Source organism: Heterocephalus glaber, unplaced genomic scaffold, assembly GCF_053883595.1.
Source record: "Heterocephalus glaber isolate CG9 unplaced genomic scaffold, H.glaber_assembly_v1.0 deba00001457, whole genome shotgun sequence".
Lineage (NCBI taxonomy): Eukaryota > Metazoa > Chordata > Mammalia > Rodentia > Bathyergidae > Heterocephalus > Heterocephalus glaber.
The window spans coordinates 21,582,946-21,607,623 of NW_028258305.1; the positions used below are offsets into that span (position 1 = coordinate 21,582,946).

The 24,678-nt window shown below is 48.3% G+C and overlaps 1 protein-coding gene across 4 annotated transcripts; it reads left to right on the forward strand.

Moving 5' to 3' along the window:
- The first annotated feature begins 123 nt into the window (after positions 1-123).
- On the forward strand, positions 124-23,371 carry LOC110347975 (glucokinase regulatory protein-like). 4 transcript variants are annotated; one of them, XM_087216421.1, is made up of 13 exons: positions 124-1,624; positions 2,261-2,329; positions 2,991-3,059; positions 3,407-3,473; positions 3,834-3,900; positions 4,076-4,129; positions 6,663-6,813; positions 8,748-14,259; positions 14,615-14,786; positions 21,565-21,726; positions 22,193-22,300; positions 22,448-22,480; positions 22,896-23,371. In XM_087216421.1, the coding sequence occupies exons 1-5, from the start codon at positions 1,565-1,567 to the stop codon at positions 3,893-3,895; spliced, it is 327 nt and encodes a 108-aa protein (XP_087072547.1). In that variant the 5' UTR covers positions 124-1,564; the 3' UTR covers positions 3,896-3,900; positions 4,076-4,129; positions 6,663-6,813; positions 8,748-14,259; positions 14,615-14,786; positions 21,565-21,726; positions 22,193-22,300; positions 22,448-22,480; positions 22,896-23,371. The 4 variants fall into 4 exon arrangements, 2 of the variants coding, with proteins under 2 accessions (XP_087072547.1, XP_087072548.1); XR_015453133.1 differs by lacking the exon at positions 124-1,624 and having other exon boundaries at positions 1,645-2,329; positions 8,748-8,951; positions 14,102-14,259; XM_087216422.1 differs by lacking the exon at positions 3,407-3,473.
- Positions 23,372-24,678: the final 1,307 nt, after the last annotated feature.

Here is a 24,678-nt window from a genome sequence, read left to right on the forward strand (position 1 = left end):
CGGGGCTCCGCCCACGACCCCCCCAAGTGGCGGCTCGGCCCCGGCGCTCTCTCCGCTCTCCAGCCGGAGGGACTAGCGGGGCGCGCACCCGCGCGCGGGCGGGCGGGTGCGGGGTCTCGGCACCTGGCGGCGCCCCCTTTTCCGGGATGGCGTTAGAGGAGTTCAGAGGAGGAATTCCTTCTTGGGTGTGGGAAGGGGCTGACCGGAGAGGAATCGGAGTGGTCGACATCATTGTTTTACCCATCTCATACTTGTAGACTGCGTCAGTTTAAGTCTCTTTCCCATTCATAATCTGATTTGGTTCTGTTCATTTTCTCATTCATTGTTGCATTTATTCAGCCAAATTTAGTGAGCAGCCCCTGTATGTCTGGCATTAGGTTAAAAGCTGGAGACAAGGCGACTGACTATTAGTGCTGGGCTTACAGGGAAAATTGGAGACCAAAGCTGGAGACACGTGTTCCGCGCCCCCCCCCCCCCCGTGTGGTTTAGGAAAATTGGTTTATCTGCACCTCAAGTCTCCCACCTGTAAAGCACAGCTTATGAATGAAGCCTCGCAGGGTTGTGGAGAGGATCGAATGAGACAATTTGGGGAAAGACCTTTCTAAATCTTACAGTACTGTGTGAGTCAGTGATTATTATTGGTTGACTCTGACTTGTTAGTTGCTTCATTCATTCAATAAGCACATAAATGTTTTAAGTTATTTCATGCTTTGGCTGAGTATGATACCTGGAGAATTTGAGTGTCTTAGTTGAGCCAGCTGTATGATCTTGAGCAATGACTTCACTGCTCTGAGTCGTTTCATTGCCTGTAAAATGGGGCTGTTGATATTGACTTCCGAGTGTTGATGTGGCCGGTGAGGTACAGGTGGATGAAAAGTGCAAGGCTCAGTGTAAATAAACAATGGCTAACACTGTATTTAGGGCAGGTTCCTTGGTTCTCATGCTCATTGCAGCATTTTTATTTCTGTGGCATTTTTTTCTCCTGTGATACCCAGTTTAGTGCTTGCACACCTGGGCTCTGAAGCTTCTGTTTGCTTCTGAGAAGAGAGGGTAAAATGGGCCAGGGGGGCAGGGAAGGACAGTGTGTGCTGAGTTTGTGATCAAGCCATGGCCCGGGTCATCTGACTTCTGCTGACCCCAGGACCCTGACCTCTGGCCTCCCGGGGCACCCTGGTCCCAGAGCACTCTTGCCCAGGGATTCTCACTGGCCTGGGTGTTGTCCTGCCGGCCCAGGCTCTAGGCTTTCCAGAGGTGAGGGCACTGTGCCCAGAGGGAAAACACAATGAGCCTCCAGTCCGTCTCTTCGGGGGGCAAACAGAGGTTGGCAAGTTGAGGTGCAGGCAAAGAGGACCAGGGGCTCCCCGGATGGCTGGGGGCCTGGTGACCAGGACAGGATGGTCCAGGAAGAAATGCAGGGGATGGTGCTCCGAGAGGCCAGTGCTCCTAGGGTAATCATCTCTGTGGCTCAGATAAGCCTCTGCCAGCTGGAAGCAGAGTCACTGTGACCAGAGGGGTTTGTGTGGCTAAAGAGGCAGACAGGACAGTGTGACCACAGCAGGGGACCATGCCAAGCACAAAACGGTTTCAACATGTGATTGAGACCCCCGAGCCTGGCGAGTGGGAGGTGAGACCCCTCTTGGTTTTGGTCTTTTGCACTGATTCCTAGAACTGTTCTTTTTACCTGGACTTCCCTTCTCCCTGGGTTTCTGCTCCCACACACACCTCCCTTTCCCTCCCACCTCCCCCTGATCTTCCTTCCCTAATAGCCCAGAGCACCAAGTGCAGGCTAAGTGCCTGGTGTGGTGTGGTGTGTGTCTGTGTATAAAAGAGAGTCTGAACACCGTGCCCGCTGCCACTCCCACCCCAGCTCAGCAGGCACAAATGAAGCTTTGGCTTCTTGTCCCTATGTTTGTCCCCACTTTTTTGTAGCTGTCTGGGTATGAGGCAGCTATGCCGATCACAGAGAAGTCAAATCCACTGACCTGGGACTTGGACAAAGCAGATGCTGGGAAAATCGTTTAGTTGCTGGGGCAGTGTGATGCTGAGATCTTCCAGGAGAAGGGGCAAGGCATGCCTGCCTACCAGTTAACCCAGGCTCATCCCCTGGACACCGAGAAGAAAGATGCCTTCCCCATCTCCGCCTCAGCCTCTGCCCTCCCAGACCATTTCTCCTGGTTTGGAAACTCTGAGAGCCCTTTCTCCTTCCACTGCAATTTACACCCTCCTTTCTTGGCTTCTGATTTCCACCTGCTCCCTGCAGCGACTGTACATCGAATCAGTTCTGACCACCATGCTGCAAGTGGCCGGGAAAGTGCAGGAAGTGCTGAAGGTACTGACCCCCACTTGTTCTCTGCCTAAACTCCTATTTCCCTCTACTTTCTCTGTTTTGATCACCATCCTTCACTTCTGTAGATCTTACTTCTCCATCCTCCCAGTCCTTCCTTTTGGATCCTTATTGTCATCTTATTAATCAGTAACAATTATAATAACATTAGCTAAATTAGAATTGACAGTGCACTTCCACACTTATTACCCTCACACAAACGTGCGAAGTTGATGTAATTGTCTCTAGGTTTCTTTATATATACAGACACACACACACACACACACACACACACACACACACGAGGGAAAACAAAGACTGAGGAAAATCACAATAGCTTGCTGAAATGCACCCAGCTAATAATTGTTGGATAATGCCACTTTTACTGTAAAATTTTTATTTGGGTGACTATGTTGTTGTCAGTCCCTTCCAGAATAAATAAGGGATTGATAAGCAGTTAAACCAGAGATGGGAGTCATATTCCAGTTTCTTTCTCCAATCCAGTGTTCTTTCTGCTGCCCCTCAGGGCCTGTATTTTATTCAACTTTGTGATGAGAGGAAGGATAAAGGAGGCCCTTTAACTTCTCTTCCATTACTAACAAAGAAAAGAACATATTTCCCTTGGCCTAGCTGGGCCATGGTGACCTAGGCATCTTTCCTTCCTCAGGAGCCAGATGGGGGGCTGGCGGTGCTGAGTGGAGGGGGCACCTCTGGATGGATGACATTCCTCATGTCGGTGAGTACCCTGGTCCGATTTTCGTCAGTCTCCCTCTGGGGATGAGCCCTAAGACCATGAAGCTCATCATAGTTAATTTCTAGGTGGGCTCTCTCTTTCTCTTCCCACCATGGATCTCATTTCTCCTGAGCCCACTGAGACTCCGCCAGTCTGTTGCTAATGTCCCTACACCCCACACATCCCTAATTAACCATCTCCACATAGCATCTGCAGCGCAGATTCCAAGTAGGACTGGGTTAAGCACTACCCTAAGAGAATCATTCGGTAGCTTCTTTCTGCTAGGAGTTGAAAATCCAAGTTGTTTGTTCAGTATCATTACTTCTTTACCTCCTTTCCCCTTGACACAGGTCTCCTTTAACCAGCTGATGACAGGTCTAGGACAAAAACCTCTTTACACCTACCTCATTGCAGGAGGTGACAGATAAGTTACCTTGGCCTGAGCTGTTTGGTTTGGGCTGAATATGTATCTTTCGGAAACTGAATTGGAATGACTCTAGACAAGTATCTTGTCCAAAACGCCTCAGCCCCCTCACTCCTTACTGCCCTCCATTTGACACACTGCACCTACTTAGGGTGCCCAACTGGCCCTTGTCGGTATTTGAGCTTTTTGACTCTATGGAGCCAGCATCTATCATGACACCCATCAAAACAGTGGGTTCTCATTCCGGGACAGTTTCCTTCATTCCCTTCCCTCAGTGTGGCCTTCCCTTCCCCAATAAACCATAGGCTTCTGCTTCCCAATGAATGTCCTTGACTTGGAATCTGCCTTCTTAGGTCTGTGGTGGCCTCCAGGGAGGGGAAGGAAGACAGCACCCTGCACAGAATTGAGGAGCTGAAGAAGGTTTGTGCTTTCTTCCACTAATGTTCAACCACATGTCTGATGGGGACATAAAAGGCCCCCACACTTGGCCAAACCCTGTCCCCTCACCTGGGTCCTGGCCCTGACGCCTCCACACAATAGGTTTGTACCCTGGAGTCCTCCCAGTTGTGCTACTTTGTCCGTTCTCTTCTCCTAGGTGGCTGCTGGGAAGAAGAGGGTCATTGTCATTGGCATCTCGGCAGGCCTCTCTGTAAGTACGAAGATAGGTGGAGTGGATCAATTTTATAGGGAAGAAGGAGTGGGAAAGGACTGGCAGAACACTTGTGGAAGGAATTTTCATTTTAGCTCATTCGGATCTAATTGTATGAATGTGAGCATAGGGAGAAGGGATCCGTTCTCATAATAATTGTGCAGCAATCTATTAATAACCAAGATAGACGGACCAGTGCAGGGGTCAGCAAACTATGCTGGCTGCCTGCTTTTGTAAATAAAGTTTTACCAACATGGAATTGTTTGTGTTTACATATATAGTCTATGGCCTCTTTTGTGCCACAACTCTAGGATTGATAGTTGGACAGAGATCAGAGAACCCACAAAACCTATCATTCTCTGGCCCTTAACAGAAAAGCCTGTCCTCCAGACTAGCCCTTTGCTACGTAACAATGATCCCTGCACCAGCAGCACCAGCATCACATGGGACTTGTTAGAAAATGCAGGATCTCAGACCCCACCCCAGATCCACTGAATCCGAATCTGAATTTTAAGAAGATTCCCAGGTGTTTGTTTTGAGCAGCACTAGGTTAGGTGACCCTGAGTTTCCTGTCAACCCTGTAAGTTTCTGATTCTAAGAATTGAGTGAGCAGAAACCCAAATCCCAGCGGTAGGAGTTGAATACACACAAGGAGAGCAGCGTGCTGAACAATTCAGTTCAGCAATTTCCAAACTGTATCCTGGAGGAGACTACCTTGCTGGTGCTTGATACAAGTGTAGCTCTCTTGGGGTACTTGTTAAAAAGTGTGAAAGTTGGGTTCAATCCCACTACCACAGAGAAGCGGGGGAGGGGGGGGAATGGAGGAAAGAAGGAAGGAGGGAAGAAAGAAAGAAATGTCTTTGCTTACAAACTTCCAGTTTACAATATCCAGATACCCCAAAGCTACAGGCGAAAGCAAAATGTGCCCCCTCTGGCCATCTATAACAGAGGGAATCAGTTGCTGACCCTCAGCAGTGTGGAGCTGGAAACTAGCTAGCATTCTCAGCTTGTTCTAGAAGTCCAGGACTCTGCATCATGTCTCCTTGGCTAAATTCTGGGTGGGATTGTCACTGGACAGGTCTGAGGAGGTCCCCAAGTTGGAGACAGGGAACCTACACTCACCCCATCAACAGGGCAGGTTGCAGGTTGGCTGAACTTTATCACAGAAAAAGAATTTTCAGGATCCATCAGTAAGAAACATAAAGAGATTTAGTAAACAGAATTTTACAAGAACAGGGTAGAGGGAGAGAGGCCCCTGTGGTCTCAAGCTGAGCTTGGTGTAGTCATGGGGACTCGGTTCCCCTAAGGTGAATTATCTAGGATGTGCATTCTGCTGTCTGTGCAGTTTGCCCTTTTGGTGGTCTATGCTAAAATGCAAACAATTTACCTGTGTTTGAAGCTGAGATCTGCTGTCCTCTCTGGGATGGCTTCCTAAGGAGGGGGTTGGTAGGAGGGAATGCAATTTACAAGTGGCTTAGGCCCAGAGCCCAGTGTACTGGCTGATTGTCTTTCAGACTCTTAGAAGGTTTTTTTCCCTATTTTTTCCCCTGGAAGGGAAAAAAAACTTGAATAACTTTTGTGTCCTGAAGCTACAGTTTTTGATTTTTGTTTTTTGTTTTTAAAGAAAGTACAATTTCTGTGCCTGGGATTTAGCTCAGTGGTTCCGGCGCCTGCCTCGCAAGCGCAAGGTCCTGAATTTGATCCCTGGTACCAAAAAAAACCCCACAACACACAAGAAAGTACAATTTCTTTCTTTCTTTCTTTCTTTTTTTTTTTTTGGTACCGGGGATTGAACTCGGGATCTTGCACTTGCAAGGCAGGTGGCGAAACCACTGAGCTAAATCCCTGGCCCAAGAAAGTACAATTTCAATGCTATAGTTTTACTTGTCTCCTTTCTATTTTCATTATTTTTAAAAAATCTTACCTCAGAATGGCCCAGCCCAGGAGCCAAGCCGTGTTTTTTCTTATGGGAACCTTCCAGTGTCCTGCCATTCTGTCATCACAGAGGGACAAGGTCCTGCTAGTGAATGGCTGAGAGCACACCCAACTGACATGAGCAGATGGTCTTGTGGGGTGTGTCCTAGAGAAAGTTTTTCTACAAACACCTGGCCTCTGCCCAGCAGGTGCTTCTCCAGGTCCCCTATTTTCCTGGCTTTGCTTTGGCACATGGTGGCTGAGACTCTGGAAGCAATTCCTCATTTGCCAGTCAAAGGGTAGATTTTTAGATTAAAAGAAAAGTATAGTTTTAAAACTCCTTTTTAGACAGGCTTACTACTATACCTGCATACTCCCGGGAGGCTGAGGCAGGAGGATTGCAAGTTCAAGCTCTGCCTGGGCACCTTAGTGATTTAGGGAGACCCTGTCTCAAAATAAAAAATAAAAAGGGATGGGGATGCTGCTCAGTGGAAAAGCTGGGCTCATTCCCCAGTAACACACACACATACACACACACACACACACACACACGCACACACACACGCACCTCCTCTTCTTCTTCCTCTGCTTAGAATAGACCTATACATTTATTTCCCAGTGACTTCCTGGCCCCCAAGCAGATCTGGACAGTCCTTGAAGATGGAAAAGAGAAGCAGAGAGGGTGCAGTGGCTTCTGACTTGGCACAGGCAGCTGTGACCTGGTGAGCTTAGGCTGACAGGGAAAGTGAGACAACCATGGCTAACATCCAGTGAGTACCCACAGTGTGCACATCTGATCCGCACCACTGGGCACTTCCATGAACATGGGGGGCAAGGAAACCCACTGAAGGTCACGCAGAGCTAGAAAGTGCCAACACTGGTGCTTAAGCCCAGTCCAGCATCTGTGCTTTTCCTTTTTCCCCTAGTTTTTTCCTTTCCCCACTAGAGACGGGGTCTCACTTTGCTGCCCAGGCAGACCTCGAACTCCTGGGCCCAAGTGATCCTCCCGTCTCACCCTGCTGAGCAGCTGGGACTACCCGTCCATGCTGTTAAACACAGGATCAAAGAGCCTGGCCCTGACCTCAGAACCCTGACAAGGATGCCAGCTCTAGCAAGAGCAAGGGCAGTAAGGGCAGATGGCATATCAGGTGGCAGAGGCTTCCTGCTTCCCCTACTCCAGATGTTTTGAGGATTTATAGACCACTGAGTTCCCTTCAAGTTGGGTACTTGTCAAGTAAAAGCTTTATTTATTTTATTTATTTGTTTATTTTTTTTGGTACCAGGGATCAAACTCCAGACCTTGCACTTGCAAGGCAGGCGGTGGAACCACTAAGCTAAACCCCGGCCCAAAGCTTTATTTATTTTACTTAGGGGTTTTTTGAAACAGAAAAACAGGGTTTTTCTTGTTGTGTAATCCAGGCTGGGCTTGAACTCACAGTGATCCTCCTGCCTCAGCCTCCTGAGTGAGGGAGGCTCAGGATTGCAGGCGTGCACCACTATGCCCAGCTACGCTTTTTAAATGTTAAAAAAAATTTAAGTCTTTGAACATCACCATCATTTCACAGTTGGTGTAATTTCAGTGCAAATAAGTCCGAGAAGGATGTGCTGTCACAGGTCAGTCCTGTAAATTGGGTGGCCCTCCCTTGGTAAGAGCCTCTTTCCATTGCCCTTATTTTCCTCATAGGTCAGTGGGCTGATAAAAATCTCCTCACGGTGGCACCTGTTTAAGGACCCCCATCTGGGGAACACAGTGGTACCTCGTTTTTCCCCTTTTTTGATGGTGCTGGGAATGGACCCCAGGGCCTCACACATGCTGGTCAAGTGCTCTACCACCGAGCCACGCCCCAGCCCCAGTACCTCACTCGATCCACACCAACACTTTGCAAGGTACACAGGGAGTCTTGTTTACCCCTGCTCCATTTAGGAAGGAACTCAGGCTCATGGAAGTCGAGAACCTTGCCTAAGGACACACAGCTTTAAGACTGGCAGGGCCAGGTTCCAAACCCAATTCAGACCTCAGGTCCAGCAGTCTTTTTTGATGGACCTCAAACTGTCTTCAGGATGGACAGGTAGCCACCTGATTGGTTCTTGGGCAAGGACCCGGATGTTCAGAGCCAGCGAGAGAGAAAACAAGTGTAACATCCATGCAGCAGGCTGCCAGCCTCATGGGGCAGCTGGCTTGGCTGCGAGGGTTCAGGGCAGGATGGGAAGCCCTTGAGGCCACAGTGTTTTCTCATTCAGCTTCAGGCTGATCTAGCACAGGGATAGGTACCCAGGCCTGGCAAGGAATTTTTGAAGCCTGCAAGAGAGAGTGTGGTTTGTAATGTCAGTTTTTATTTAGCAGGATTTTCCTGTGGAATTAAGTCAGGAAGGAAACTTGACACCAACTTGATAGCGTGCTACTGGGAGGAGAGGAGGAAGGAATAAAATCCAGGGAAGATTTGGGGGGGATGCGCTCTGTGCAGTGAGAGAGGCAGCCAGCAGGAGACTTATCTCTGGAGGGGAGGGGAGGGTGGCCAGGAGGCAGGAGCCTGGTTGGGGTTCCCACCCTTGTCAGGATCGGGACCAGGCACCCTCCTGGCTGTGAGGGCTCTAGTGCCTGCTGGCTTTGCCCTTGCTACTGCTCTGGTGATTTCTGAGCACCGGCTGCGCTTGCTCAAAGACACCACCTCAGGACCTTTGAACATGGTGTTTCTGCTCCTAGGAACACCTATCTACTCTTTGGTGAGTTCCCTGACTCGAGTCTGCCAGCTGGAGGAGTGGACAGCTCAGAGACACATCTGCCCACATCCCAAAGCAGTGGGCACTCAAAACTGCCCTGTGCACAGGTTCGTGGCCCAGCACCTGGGGCAGTAGATGCTCATGAGGCCCTCGGGAGCACCAAGGAGCACACCTTGTCCTGTCCCAGGTAGGGTCAGACCTGGAGCCTTTCCTTCACATCTTTGTCATAGCCTGCAATTCTGTATCTGGGTAATTGCCTCTGCCCCAGTACTGGGCATTGAACTGTGCTACATCCCAGCCCTTTCTCAATTTTTTATTTTGAGGCAGGATCTCCCTAAGTCATTAAATTGCCCATGAAGATCTCAAACTTGCAATCCTGCCTCAGCCTCAAGGACTGCTCGGTTTACAGGCCTGTACCGCCAAGCCTGGCGTAGACAGCTGTATTTTTGCTGGCTATCTCAGCCAGGCACAGTATCAGAGGCGTGGCAGGTGCTCGCTGTGTGTTTGTTGAGTGCCTTTCCTTCCTGTTTTGTCAAGGGCTGCCTGGTACCGTGGTACCGTGCTCGTGGTCGTCTTCCTGCTTTCCGCTCTTTGTTCTTAGCGGCGGGGAAGGGGAACTGGAGGTCACAGCCACCTCTAAAGAGCCGATCTCGGATTACTCGAGGTTGTGTTTTCTTCCCAGCCCAAGGTTCAGACTGGGCTTGTAGTTCTCTGGTACTGAGGACCAGGGAGTCGTTACCTGCTGACCGGAGCAGAGCTCAGGCCTCCGTGAGAAGCGTAAGCCGGGCTATCTGCTCTTCCTCCCCTGGGCAGAAGCAGGGCAAGGAGAGTCCTGCACACCTGTTATTCCCAGTTTGACCACTGAGGGGCAGTGTTGCTCCACAAGGAAGAAAGCACCAGCTAGGGTTTCTTGAGTGCCAAATGCGAGAGTCACTTTGAATTCATTCTGTGATTCCACAATCGTGCAAGAGATGGATGATGAACCCTGTTTTAAAGGTAAGGAAAGAGGATCGAGAGATTGAATGAAACTCTTAGTGTCCCTTTCCTAGTAAGCGGCCCAGCCCCAATCCAGACTCAGGTCGGCCTGACCCCAGCCCCTGGCTTCTCCCGGCTCGCTCCCATCTCCAAGGCTGAGTTTAGGAGCTGGTCCTAGCAGCCACCTGCTGGGCTGTGCCCGCAGCACAGCCTTCCTCACTCACCTGAATCAACAGTTCCCGCTTTCCTTCCCCCATTCGGTATGGGGCTTGAACCCAGGGCCTCATAGATGTTAGGGAAACTCCCACTGGGCTACAGCCCCAGCCCTTGAAACATTTTTATTTTGACTTTGTGGAGATGAGAAAGGAATCTGGGAGTGGAGGGAGATGGGAGGGCTGGGAGGAGAAGGGGAAGTGAAAAGGACAAAGATACTATAGGAATATGTATGGGTTCCCTGTGATGAATGTATTTATCATATATCTCAAGCATATTCTGGTAAGATAAAGAAAATGGAAATAAAATGCCCAACAATAGAGAGATGGAAAGTAAATTATGGTGCATACTATGGACACTATGTAGTCCTTAAAGTAAAACAAGGAAGTTTCATACAAACAAATATCTTTTTTTGAGACAACTTCTCAATATGCAGTTCAGGCAGGCCTTGAACTCACTGTGAACCCCAGGCTGGCCTTGAATTCACCACAATCCTCCCGCCTCAGCCTCCCAAGTGCTGGGATCACAGGTATGCACCACCATACCCAGTTCATACAATTTTTTTTTTTTTTTGGTACTGGGGATCGAACTTGGGACCTTGCGCTTGCGAGGCAGGCACCGGAACCACTGAGCTAAATCCCCAGCCCAAGTTCATACAAAATTTTGAGACAGTTTCACCAAGTTGCACAGGCTGGCCTCAAACTTACAATCTTCTTGTCTCAGCCTCCCACACAGATGGGATTAGAGTCATGCACCACCACACCCTGCTGTATCCAGTTGCTGATTACCCATATTAAAATAAGGGCCACTGTCTTGGGCCTAAAATTTAAAGATGAGTATTAAACTGCCAGAGTTGAGTCCAGAGGTCAGTATTCTGTTTGTTTGGGGAGCGAGGAGGACAGAAATCTGCTCCTCTTCTGTCTCATCCTGTGGCCCGGCCCAGCCCTCCAGCTGCAAGGAGCTGTCACACAGATGGCTGTCACCGCTCTTCTTCAATGGCTTCTGTGGCTTCCAGGGGAAACACCACTCCTTAGCTTGCATGACACCAGGAAGCCGTGGGGCCACCTGGAGCGGTGGGTCATGGGGGCTTTGGACTGGTGAGGCAACTCTGAGCTGGGCCCTCCTTCCCAACTCCCTGTGTCCCCACTGCTAGCAAACACCTCCCAGCCCCAGTGCCCAGCACCCAGTCTTTTGATCCGAGCAATGGCTCTTGACACCATGCTGGCCTGCAGCAAGGGCTCCTAGCTGTGTCCCTCAGCTTCCCTTCCTCGGCCCCTGGAAAGTCCAGTACCACCTGCAAAGGCAGTGCTGGGTGGCAGTCACTCTCCACAAGGTGCAGTTCCTGGGCAGGCACCGGGTAGGCATGCTGGCATGCCAGCAAATGCCAGCAGAGGCACTTGGGGTGCTTGAGTGAGTGGGGAGGAAGGCACTTCCCGAGCTGCCTTTCCCCTGTGCTCTCGGTGAGCCCTGAGGTGACCAAGCCCTTCCTAAGCTCCTACATGCTGAACTCCTTGAGGGCAGGGACAAGCCTGCCATCTTCTGGGTGTCTCCATTGGTCCAACTCAGCACTGTGTCTTTCCTGGAATCTCTAGGAATATTAACTGGTCAGCTGAGGAGCAGCAGGTGTGCACAGGTCACCTCAGGCCACTGTCATCTGAAACAGAGACAGCATTGTGTCAGGAGCCTGTTGCAGCCCAGGGGAAGACTGTGAGGTGCTTTCTCCTTTCGGGTGCAGCACGGCTGTTTCACACCACAGGGCCGAGACCAGCAAGTCTGGGACCACCCAGGGAGGGGCTGGGTTGGAGGGCTCTGGTCTGGTGGGCAGCCGTGCCCAGACACAGGATCAGAAGGACCTACTCCTGTGGTTTGACCCCTCTGAGCAGCCTTGGCCCACTGTCTCCTCCTAGTTCTTTGCTTCTGACATTCAAAGAGATGTAAATGACCTGTATGCAAAATCTATGAGGTGTCTCCCCAGCCCCGGAAACTCTCCAAACCAGAGGACTAGGATCTAGAACTCAGCCTCTAGGAAGGGTCAGATAAGATGTGGGGGTCCCACTCGCTGCCTGGACTGGCCTGGCTCCAGCCCTGTCTCTGTCACCCTCCACTTCCAGCTCCCCCATCTACTGCCACTGCTTGCTCTGGGTTTGCATATCAGGTAAATTCTCTAATCTTATGCATTTACCTATTCCTGGCCCATGACTAAAGCACCTTGGGTACTGGTTGGTCTCCCTGCACATGTTCTCAAAATCTAAAGTCATCAGATGCTCTTTAAACATTCTGAGCATGTTATGTACAGGTTATCTTTGCACTTAGCTAAGTAACACATTCTACATTATGACATTCAGACTATCAGGGAGGTCTTGTGTACTTTATCTCCTTCAAAGCTACAGGAAAAGGCATTGCTGTTATTCCTATAAGAGCTGGGGCTCTCAGCTGGGCGTGGTGGCACATGCCTGTAATCCCAGCACTCTTTGAGGCTGAGGCAGGAGGATCTCAAGTTTGGCCCCGGCATGGGCAACTCACTGGCTTAATGAGATCCTGTCTCAAAATAAATCAAAAAAGCTGAGGATGTAGCTCAGTGTGAAGGCCCTGGGTTCAATCCCTTGTACCAAAAAAAAAGGAGACTCTCAAGGGACCTGCTCAAGGCCAATCCCCAGGTAGTTCTAGGGTGAGACCAAGGGCTCTTGTCATGGTGGCCTTGAGATCCAGGCTCCATTCATGGCCCACAGCATGCAAATACACTGCTACCTCCAGCAGTAGAGATGGGAAACTGCCAGCACCTGAGGCTTAGGGGCAGACAAGGGTGTGTGTGTGTGTGTGTGTGTGAGGGTGGCCCAGCAGGCAGGGGGTCCTGAGGGTGAGGCTGCTGCAAGCTTGAGACTTTGGGGGCCTGCCAAGAGATTTCCAGTTTCCAAATACCTTTGCTGCTCTCTGAAAGTTCCTTAACAGGGAGTAAACCCTAGGAGTCCAGATCCCACTCTGCTTCTTTTTGGCTAAGTGACCTTGAGGAGGACACCTAACCTCTCTGAGACTTTGTTTAATCATCTGTTAGATAATGATTACATAGTGTCTTTTTTTTTTTTTTTGGTACCAGGGTTTGAACTCAGGACCTTGCACTTGCAAGGCAGGCACGGTGCCACTGAGCTAAATCCCCGGCCCTTAGTTTTCTATTAAACATTCTTCCAAAAGTATTATTTTACCCTATATCTCACAGAAGTATAAGAAATAACATTAGCATTAGGAAAACTAGGAAGACAGGTCTAAGAGCAAATAATTAAACTAAATTCATGACCAGGTATGGTGATGCAGGCCTGTAATCCCAGCTACTCAGGAGGCTGAGGCAGGAGAATTTCAAGTTTAAGGCCAACATGGGGAACTTAGTGAGATTCTGCCTCAGAATCAAGTAAAAAGGACTGAAGGTGTAGCTCAGCGGTAGAGTATTTACCTAGTATACACGAGGGCCTGGGCTCAATCTCCAGCACTAATGTGAGAGAGAGAGAGAGAGAGAGAGAGAGAAAGGGAGAGAGAACATTTTATTTTAAAAACAGTCCTGTGTTCAGCTATGGATTTACCCCCAACCTCTTGTCATATTAAACGTTTATTTAATAAAAAGTATCCTCACTCAGACACATGAGAAAAAGGAGATATGATTCAAATTTGTACTAGGGCTGAGATTTATATGAGAGTAAGACCTTTCCAAAGAGAAAATAGTAGAAACTCCATTTATTGCATACTTCTCTGTGCCTGGTACTCTATGTATATTTTTGTTTAATTTCAATAATGACCACAGCACCTCTGCCAGCTGTGTCATTGTGTCAGCTGTGTATCTTCATCCCCATCTGCTAGACAGGAAGGTGAGTCTCAAAGAGAGTTTGGCCCAGACTCACAGAGCTGGGAATCAAATCCAGATCCGTCTGATTCAGTGCGTGGTCCTCCTGCTGCTCAGGGCGGCTGGAGAGGGGAGCTGGGATAGTGACAGGAAGCGGAGGTCAGGGTGCTGGGCAGGAAAGAGAGTCAAGTGGCACAAAGGATGGGGTGGGGGCAGAGTGGGGACAGAAGCACCCAGCTGCATCAATGCTCAGAAGGCTCCTGTCACCCTTAAAACCTGCAGCCCCAAGGGTTCTGGTTCATTTTCATTTCATTTCGCAGCCCACCTGGTGAAGCAGCTCTCAGCCCTGTGAGGCTGGGTGGTGCGCTGTGTGGACCCAGCATTGCTTGGGAGGGCATTTTGGCAGCAGGCAGCTCTTTTTCCTCCTTTCTGCTCCTCCAGTCTCCCATTCATGACTCTCGCTGCTGTTCAGGGGAAGGTAAGGACCAGTGCTTTTTTTTGCCTGTTAGATTTCATTAAAGATGAGATCCTTTTGGGCCAAGAATAATTGCTCAAGCTATTCATTGTTGAAGGTCTGCCACTGAGGGCCCGCTGCAGCCTAAAGCTCATGGGGTGTGAATTCGGGCAAGTCAGGGAGTCACCTCACCGACCTGTGAATTCCCAGGAGGCTTGGAGCTGACTCATATGTTTGTAGCCATTGTCCAGAGGCTGAGCGTCTGGACTGGGGCCCCAAGAGCACCAGGAGAGGACCAAAGCCCATGCCTTCCAATTTTCAGACTAGCCATTCTCTCCCAACCCACTCCCTACTCTCCTGCCCTTTTCCTCTCCTAAAGGCCTAGACAAAAGAGTGGGAAGAACAGCCAGGGCATGGGCAAGAAGCCCTAAGGTCACATGTGCAGGACCCAGGGTTTTGTCCACCATCCAGAGGTGACCACGGAGCAGCTGGCCTCTGGGCACAGGATCCTGGAAAGAGCCCTTGGACAGAGCAGATGGAGAGCACATCAGGTGAGAACTTGTGCCACTGGGGCCTTAGGTCTCAGTCTGCCCTGGCCACTGGGATCACCTGGCAGCTTCTAATGGTTCTAAACCACTGACACCAGGCCCTGCTCGGAGGTTGGGAGGTCGCTGGGCTGAGGCACAGAGCAGCTGAGCTCCTTGGATGGTCCTCATGGGTGGGCAGGCAACCCCGGGGGACAGGAATCCTGGCCTGTTCACCTCTCCTCTCGCACAGAAGCATGCAGAAAGGGCCACGAGTGAGTGTGCTGATGAAAAGCTGTGAGAGTACTCACATTGTCATATATAGAGGATCACAGCTGCTGAAAACTAGGTTGAAGAATGCATCATACAATGGGAACAGGTTGATTCTTAGTCTGTAAAGTAACACACATGAATATTTGTAAAGGAAAAAGACTGGAAATTCAAACATCAATATGAGCTGGGCATGGTGTGTTCACCTGTAATCTCAGCACTTGGGGCTGAAGCAAGAGCATCAAAAGTTTGACCCCAGCTAGAGCAATTTAGGGAGAACGTATTTCAGAATTTTTTTTAAAAAGGACTGGAATGTAGCTCAGTGCAAAGGCTCTGGGTTCAGACTCCAGTACAGGGGTTCAAAAAGATCAGCATGCTAATGCTGTTTATTTTTTGAGTGGCTAAGTTATGGGTACCAGTGCTTCTGGGGCAGACTGCCTGGGGATTCATGTAATTGACATGTAATCAACCACTCTGGCACAGTCTCCTGGTCTCTAAGGGATAAGAATAGCACCAGCCCACATCACAGGGTGGTCAAGGAAAACACTGAAATAGAAGCTTTCAGAAATGAAAAGAAAAAAATTACTTGTAAAGAGTAAAGAGAGTCAGACTTCAGGACTGAGTCTCCAATTACAAAAGCATAATAATAGCATCGAAAACTGATAAAACCTGCAAAATTACCAAGACTACTGTTGTAGGTTGAATGGTGGCCCTCAAAAGGTATGCCCATGCCCTTGAGGCAAGACTTAAGGAAAAATAAGTTCTTTCCAGCCTTGGGCAGATCCCCCTGCCCCCAGATCACCCCTTCCTCTCCCCTGTAGCTGTAACTCCTTGTTCTGGTACAGATAAAATTGACAATTATGTCCTGTAAACAAAGTTTATGATATTCTGTTCTCATATGATTTGTAAGGCTCTTTTTTCTTTTGAAAGTTACAAAACTGCCTGTCCTTGTCCTATTTCTTTAAATTCACTTGCTACATCACTAAAGAGACAACTCCCCTTTGACCAAATGTATAAAAACTGGAACTTTTCTTTGTTCAAGGCTCTTCCCTTGGACATCAGTCTGTTGAGCTGGTGTTCACCTAAAATAAAGTTCTCCTGTTTCCCATTGGTCTCTCCTGTCTCTTGGATTCTGGAACACTCTTACTCCTAATCCCTGGAAAATGAATGTGACCTGACTTGGAAAAAGGGCCTTGGAACATGTAATTAAGATCTGGAGATGAGTTCATCCTGGATTACTGTGTTAGAATGACAAGTGTCTTAGGGGAGATGGAAGAGAACAAGGGAGGCAGAGAAGGCCACATGAATAGAGAGACAGAAACTGGCATGATGCAGCCCCAAGCCACAGGAGTCACAGAAGCTGGAAGATGCAAGGGTTCTCTCCTTGAGGCTCCAGGGGAGCAGGGTCACACAATACCTCTATTCTGGACTTCTGGCCTTCAGAGCTATGAGATAATATACATCTCTGTTGTTTCAAGTCGCCAAGTTTCTGATTATTTGTTATTGTAACCAGGAAAAACTAACATAGCTGCCAAGTTTATATTAGTCTGCTCATTATGGAAACCCAGTGACTTTCTCATGTGATCATTACATCCACAAGGGCCATGACACCTTTAGATATCAGCATAGCAAAAATCAGGGATAAAACTTTCTGTTCAGGAGTCTAAGTTCCCAGGAACTAGTCAAAGCTTTATTTTTATTTTTCTGAATATCACAACCAGTGAGGATTGAGCCTTCTATTTTTGGTTTGTCTTAGGTATAGTGTCTTGTTTTTTGTTTTGCCTAAGCATGGTATGTGAACTATTTATTGACTTTGGAATTGGGGCAAATTTTTGCTTCTACAGGCTGTGGTGAGATTAAATAAATTGATAAGTGCAAAGCCACTTAGAGTCAATCTGGCACTACTGCGCATTCTGTGTGCTGACTATGGCTGTCCTTTTTGTTTGCTGGTCTATTCTAAGCTCTTGGCAGTGAGCTCATATAACCACTTTTCCCCTAGAAATGCTCACTTATACTAAAACATGGCTCAATTATGGCAGAAGTGCCAAAGTGCCTAAACTAGTTCCTCTAGGTCCCGATGTGAAAAACCCCAATTAAAGGCCCCTGCTTAATCTCACCTTCATCATGGCTCTGTGATTCTACCTGTTTCATCTCTCTAGGTGAGAGAGGGCTCCCAGTTACTATTTCCCCTCCTTTAATTAATTATTTTTTTCTCCTTTAATTAATTCAATTCAATTTACTGTGCCAAGGATTGAACCCAGTGCCTCATACATGTTAAGTAAGTGCTCTCCTATTAAGCTACACTCCCAGGCCTCCCCTCTGTTTAGTAATAAACTTTTGTTTTTTAGAAAAAGGTTCAGGAGTGTGCTTGGGAATTGGATTAATGTGTAGTGGAGCAAATGGCATTTTTACCTGATTGATCTTGGTGGGAAGGGAGAGAAGGCAGAGGAGGGGAGCAAGTGGGGTCAAAGGACTCAGTATCAGCCCCCAGGAATGAGTTACAAGTGGAATACAGAGTATTTAAGAGCAAAGAAGGGAGGAGCACACTTGTTGGAAGGAGGGGCCTGGCCTGGGGTTAGAGGGGCACCTCCCACAGGTTAGACACCAACACCTGTCCTGTAGTTTATTCATTTCTTTGTCCAACAAGCATCTTATTCACTGAGTCCACAAATATTTATTGAGCAAATATTACGTTCCAGCCCAGACACTGAGGTTATTAGTAGAGATCAAGCAGAAAAACATCTTTGTCCTTGAGATTACATTCTAGTGGAGGGACAGATGGCAAGCAAGGTAGAAAAATAAAATATTCAGTAGGTTATTAGTGATGAATGCTAAGGAGAGAGGGGAAGTGGAGGAGGAAGATAATAAAGGCTGGAGGGAGGAATGCCTTGCCGAAGAGGTGACACTGGAGTTCACACCCAGAGAGGGTGTTGAGCGGCGAGTCAGGCAGGTGTCTGGGGAAATATTTGCTGTGCCCCCGGAAGCAGCTGAACCTCTGTGAGGAGGAATAGGCAGGGCCTGACTCTGGTAAAAGTCAGCAGAGAGCCACAGGAGAAGGGAGCACCTGAGGGCAATGCCAAGTACGCCCTCAAGTGCTTATAATTCAGTAAATGGAAGATCCATTGCCCCACTCAAAACTCCAGCTTCTTTCTAGAAGGTCATGTATGTAAGTTACAGGCCATAGCATAGCCTAAGACCTTAGCAACCACCTGGTGTTGGGGTGATAAGAATCCACTGGACTGTTTGATTTCAAGGTGGACTCCAGCCAGGAGTCCACATCTGCAATCCCAGCACTCTGGGAGGCTGAGGCAGGAGGATCGAAAGTTCAAGCCCAGCCTAGGCAACTTTGTGACTTAGGAAGACCCTGTCTCAAGATAAAAAAATTAAAAAGTGCTGGGGATGTAGCTCAGCATGAAGGCCTTGGTTTGATCCCTGGTACCAGGGTGGGGGAAAGGGGAAGGACTCCAGCCCCACTCCTGCATCCCAGGGTAGGGCCCTGGTTCTCTGCTTACTTAGTCAGCACCCCAGGTGACTCTGTAACAGGTAAGTTTGGGAGACAAGAACAGGTATCACAAACAAGGAAAAGGCGTCCTAGGGAGAAAGGAGGACACCATGCTCAACCTGGAACTGGTCAGTCAGGCAGAACCTGGAACAATACTTAGATTTCCCAACTCTCTCAGCTCCACAATTTTTTTTTTCTCACAGCACAAAGATTCCTTATAAGTTGTTTTTCTGTCTTTTTTTTTTGGTACTGGGAATTGAACTCGGGTCCTTCCACTTGCAAGGCAGGCAGCAGAACCACTGAGCTAAATCCCTGGCCCCAATAAGTTGTTTTTTTGTTTGTTTGTTTTTTGTTTTTTTGAGACAGGATCTCATTATGTAGTCTAGGCTGGCTCTGCACTCAATATGTGGTCTAGGGTGGCCTCAAACTTTCCATCCTCCTGCCTCAGCCTCACAAGTGCTAGGATTACCCGTCTGACTCACCTACAATATTTAAACTTGACCCAAGACACAAAACCTAAACACAGATGCCGGGTCAGACAACTGTTACGATGTACCCGAGCACCCTGGTGGCCAAATCTGCAGAGGAAATGGAATGGGTTATTCTCTCCACAGAGTCCAATAAAATAATGCACAATTATTTCATTTTGGAAGAAAAGCTTTTGCCTCTGACAGATTTTAAAGCCCTCCCAACCATCAATCTCCTATCTCGGCAATTACAGGAGAACAGGGAAGGTGGGAGGGAGAAAAGAGTACCAGGAGCTCCAGCCTCCCTGACTGGAATGATTCCTTCCGGGGAATTTGTCTCCCATGGGCAGCCTGGACTTCTGGCCCTGCCCACGGGCCGTGAGCCCTGTGTGTGAAGGGACCCGGGACAGATTTTTGAAAGCAGATCTTGTTCCATCCTGCCCATAGTTCTTCATGGGTCCAGGCTGTGAGGCTGGGAAAGACAAGCGTAGTATGGCTGGTGCCAAGCTGGCCCCAAGGGCCGAGGACAGCCATGGTCCCGGAGGGCGGGCCTGGCTGCCTTCCAGGGCCCGCACACCGGCAGTTTGTGTGTCTGTGTGACTGTGTGTGCTGTGTGTGTAGTAGCACCATGCCACTCGCATGAGAACCCAGATGCATGCTCCTCCCAGGCCGCGTTTCACCACCTCTGGGGCTGCAGCCATGCTGAGAAAGCTGGACTTCTGAGAGTAAGTTTCTTTCTAAGCTTGCTGTGTGGGCGGCCAGGAGACATACAGTTGCCTTTGTTGTTTGTTCTTCCTCTGTGCGGACAAAAGCCCTTTCAGCTGCTGTGGAATGTGCCTGAAGTTGCATGCAAAGGGCTGCGGGCCTGGCTGGGAATCCAGCAGATCAGGCTGAACGGGGCCCATGACCCTGGGGTCCTGTGGCCCAGTCTCCACCTCGCTGCAACAACCCCAGGCAGGTGTGGTTTGCTGCCTCCTCCACTTACCACCGCCCACCAGGCTGCAGTGGTATCACTCGCACTTTGCTGCCCAGGGAGCGATCTTCAGAGGGAAGGCTGGAGGGGACAGCCTGTGACAGGAGGGAGGACACTCTGTCCCCACAGCTGCCCTTTCAGCTGAGCAGAGCACACCTCAACCAGCAGGGTTCACCTGTTATCTCAGGTTTCAGCAAAACAAGAAACACAACTTCAGTGGAAAAAAACAAACCAAAAAACCCAGCCACCACAAAACCTTGGAGTGGTGTGAATGGCTGTTCCTCTTTGCTTATTTCTGTGTGGCCAGAGACTTACCCCAGAAACTTGTCCCTACAAGGCTGAACTTCTCTCAGGTGATGATTGTCTGCTTTCTTCCAATCAGGGTCCAGCAACTTTTCTGTCGCTGAATCCAAACACAGTACTGAACTTTGCTCTAGTTTCAAAATATCAATGAGCCAGCACCAAGGGGAAGGGCCCAGGAGAAGAGGGGCAGGCAGCACCCCTACTCCAGCTGGACTCCAGGCAGAGGAGGGAGGGTGAACAACGGAGGGATTAACCCAGGCCTCAGGGGAAGTGTGTGTGAGAGACCAGCGGAACCTCTGGGTTGTACAATCTTGCCATCATACAAGCCAGGGAAGAAGAAAGGAGAGAGGGGAGCCCCGAAGAGAAGGGTGTGGGGACCAGAAAAGCTTTTCTATGTGATCTTGTTCAAACAAGACTCTTATCAAAGAGTAACACTAAACTTTGCTCTTTCTTATTACCCCAGTTCCCTGGGGAGGGTATGTGGCTTTTTTGTTCCACAAGGGAGGATTGATTAAATTGCCTGTTTAGAAGCAGATAAGGTTGATTGAAATGAGGGGGAATTCACTTGTGTCCCAAAGGGAAGGATTTTATTCCCATTGTCTGGATTCCTGTTCTCCATGCACAAATGTCCACCGAGACAGAAGAAAGCCGCTGTCTCATTATTTTGGACAGCTAAGTTAGGTAGGAATATTATAGGCAGTCAGTTGGGCTGGGCCCTCCACAGAGTCAACAGAAAAGATGAAAATACAGTACAACTGTGGCCAGAGATGCATCTGTTAAAGACCAGGCCTCAAGATAAAGACAAAATGACCAGGCCTATATACTTCCCCTAAGGACAAGATAAGTGATAACACCTGGCCTAATGAAGTCTAGATAGACATCCGTCACTGTGGTTGGTGACCAAGACCTTCGGACCCATCATTTCTTAGAAAAACTCATTGTTCTTTCCATGCACTTTTGCTACGTGACTTGCTTCCCCCCCCATTGGATCACTATTACCTCAGTGACTGTACTCATAACCTTATTGGTCGTTCATAGCTTTAACCCACATTGTACCCATGTGTTGTTTTTTTTTTTTTTTTTTGGTACCAGGGATCGAACTCAGGTCCTTGTGCTTGCACAGCAGGCAACGAAACCACTAAGCTAAATCCCTGGCCCTACCCATGTGTTCTTTGCTCTATCAAACTTCCCCCGAAAAGTGGGATCCTCAGCTACCCATTCCCGAGCCCTGCTGCCTCTCAGGAGCTATACTCTCAATAAACATTTCCTATTCTTTTTTTTTTTTTGCAGTACCAGGGATCAAACTCAGGACCTTGCACTTTCAATCAAGGCAGGCGTAGCACCACTGAGCTAAATCCCAGGCCAACATTTCCTACTCTTAACCTCTGTTGTTCCTAGGATTCATCCTTCAGTTTTAGAGAACATGAACTTGGCGTTATAGACATCTAACAGGTTGGGAGTTCTAATATTTCCCTTTTATCATATTTGGAGGTCCTATCACCCAGCACTCCCGATGGCCTGTCCTCCTCTGTGGGCTGTGGGCACCGAGCAGGGGGTGGTCCCAGGGCTGAGCCATGGGGGAATGAGCTGGTTAGGAAGGTCCAGTCCCAGGGGGGTTGTGTGGATTCCGGGCTTGATTTTTAATTTTTTTTTTTGGTACCGGGGATCGAACTCTGGGGACCTTGTGCTTGCCTGGCAGGAGGCAGAACCACTGAGCTAAATCCCCAGCCCAGGGCTTGTTTCTTAAAATACCTACTTAATTGTTATTATAGTTACTAAATTGTTATTATGTGTCTAACATGTCTTTGGTTCTCTGTGAGAAACCCCAAGTAGTTGTCAAATAATTGGATGTGTATTTTTTTTAATTGGATGTGTATTTACTGTCTATCATGTTTCCTGTCATGTTTCTGTATTACAGAATGAACATCACAGCAAGCCAGTGGTGGAGAGCAGGTCCCAAGGGTCAGGCTCCATGTCTCTCAGCCTGCTGAAGCCTGAGTCCTCCCTTAGCTGGCTGAGTGGCTGGGTCAGCTCCTCTCTTTGTCTCTGCGTTCTCACCTATAAAATGAGAACAATTCCTGGGGTAGTTGTGAAAATTCAATGTCAAGTGCTTAGCCCAGTAAGAAGGTAGTCGTTGTTTATTATTACTAACACTTACACTCTTCCCTTTCAGGTATTTACACCAAAAGGGGAAAGTAAATATTTGGTAAGTCCTGAAATACAGCACTGCCAACCTGGTTATTGCTCACAATGTGCTCTAGATGTTAGAAGACAAGGACCCTTCAAGCAGGATTCTTTAAAGAAGGCTTCAGGGGTTTGGGGGTGCAGCTCTGTGATGGAGCATTTGTCTAGCATGTGCTTGGCACTCTAAAATAAAAAGGGGTGGGCTTCAGAGAAGAGCTGAGAGGGTGGGAGAACTGGCAGGAGGGGAGTAGGTGAGGGCAGACAAGCCGGGAGGGAGTCAAGCGCACCCCAGGCCCTGGTAGCAGGGAAATGCCGGGCGCATCTTTGGTGCCTGGTCGCTGTCGGTCAGCTTTAGCCAAGGTACCTAGAGGTAAATCGTGAGAAATAGATTGACACTGAGAGGCAGACCGCGGCGCCTGGCTTTCTTTTGCACACAGGGGGAAGCCTTTGGAGGACCCCAAGGAGGGGACCGGCTTCTCCTGCCTCCCTCGAAGGCCCTCTGAGCTTGATGATTGAGAAGCCACCATGCATATCATCGGCAGATCTGCAGAGGAGCCTTCAGCTTTGGCTTCTTGGCAACTGGTGGGCTGAAGGGCAGGATCAGACCAGTGTAGAAAACAGCCCTTTCTCCATCCCTTCAGGTCCTGTAGGACCAGCTGGGGGATGCCCTGAGGATGGGGATGAGGTGGGGAAGGCTGCTGCAGGTCACCGAAGGAAGCTAAAATTGGTCTGGAACTGCAGTGTCCTACGCGGCTGCCTAGCACCTATGGCCACCTCGAGCTTGACCTGCAGCTGCTCCACTGCGAGGTAAAATACACACCAGATTTCAAAGGCTTAGCACTGGAAAAAAGAATGGACATTGATAATAGTTGAACTATTATTGCTGATACAATATTTTCATTTTTGGGTTAAATAAAATGCTATTAAAATTAATTTCATTTGTTCTTTATGTGGCTACTACAAAATTTAAAATTGCCTATGCAGCTCACATTATATTGTTTTTGACGGCACCGGTCCAGAGGGCTGGGTGATCTCCATAGTGACCAGGGCTGTTCCTGTCATTCATATTAGTTTGGGAGATGTGTCTTCCTTCTTACCAAGCCAGGCTCATATTTGAGTGAAATCATCCTTATGTGTAGGGTAAGAAGTTCAGGGAGGAAAGGATATAACAATGTTGCAAATTTCTCCACTATTTCCAAAATCCGGAGGCCAGAAGACAGCAGGACCCAGTGTTGTGAGGGTCCCTTTGCTGAGAAAGTCCTCACTGAGGGTGAAGGGAGAAGGTTCCAGAAGGCAAGGGTGTCCTGTCATTATTTCTTTTTTTTTTTTCTCTAAGTCCTTTTATTGGTACATTTTAGGTATACAATTCATTTACATTTACCATTGGGTGTTTGTACCTGTACATGATGTATCTTGGTTCTTATTTTTTCCCCATTCTGTCATTATTTCTGATAGTGGCTCTTTAGCTGAGCTCTTCTATGAATATCACCAATACTCAAGAGTCAGGAGCTGCAGGGGAAGGAGCCCTGGGATCAGTAGTGCTCTGAGAATTATGCTGCACAGAAGGAAATAAATCAAGCTGTTTAAAATGATTATCTCAACTGGGCATGGTGGAGCACACCTATAATCCTAGCACTCTGGGAGGCTGAGGCAGGAGGATGGTTAGATGAAAGTTAGAGCCCAGCCTGGTAATTTAGGGACTTAGTAAGACAGTATCTCAAGATAAAAAATAAATAAAAAGGGGAATTTTACAAAACAGTGAGAAGCATGAAGTGGTTTTTTTGTTTGTTTGTTTGGTGGGTTGGTTTTATTGAGGTGGAATTCATATAAAATAAAATTAACCATTTTAAAGTAAAAATAAATACATTTTTTTAAAGGGGCTGAGGATGTAGCTAAGTGCAAAGGCCCTGAGTTCAATCCCTAGTACTGCAAAACAAGACAAAACAAAACATGAAACCTCAAGGTTTTTTTTTTTTCTCAAGGTTTTATAATTAGGAATAATTTAATTTTCTTCGTGTGCTCTTCTAGATTTTCCTTTTTTTCCTCCTCCTTTGGTTTTTTAAGACAGAGTCTCACTGCACAGTCCAGGCTGGCCTCAAATTCACAGGGCTCCTCCTGCCTCAGTCTCCCAAGTGCTGGGATCATAGGTGTGCATGCACCGCCATGCCTGGCTTCAAAACTTTTGTTTTTTAAAACTCAAAGGAGGCAGTAGTAAGTTCT

Excerpts from the sequence above, each read along its gene's own strand:
- LOC110347975 (XM_087216421.1), top strand. The coding sequence starts at position 1,565 with ATGCCAAGCACAAAACGGTTTCAACATGTGATTGAGACCCCCGAGCCT. Across the intron at positions 2,330-2,990 it reads AAGTGCAGGAAGTGCTGAAG|GAGCCAGATGGGGGGCTGGC; the intron begins GTACTGACCCCC and ends TTCCTTCCTCAG. Across the intron at positions 3,060-3,406 it reads GGATGACATTCCTCATGTCG|GTCTCCTTTAACCAGCTGAT; the intron begins GTGAGTACCCTG and ends CCCTTGACACAG.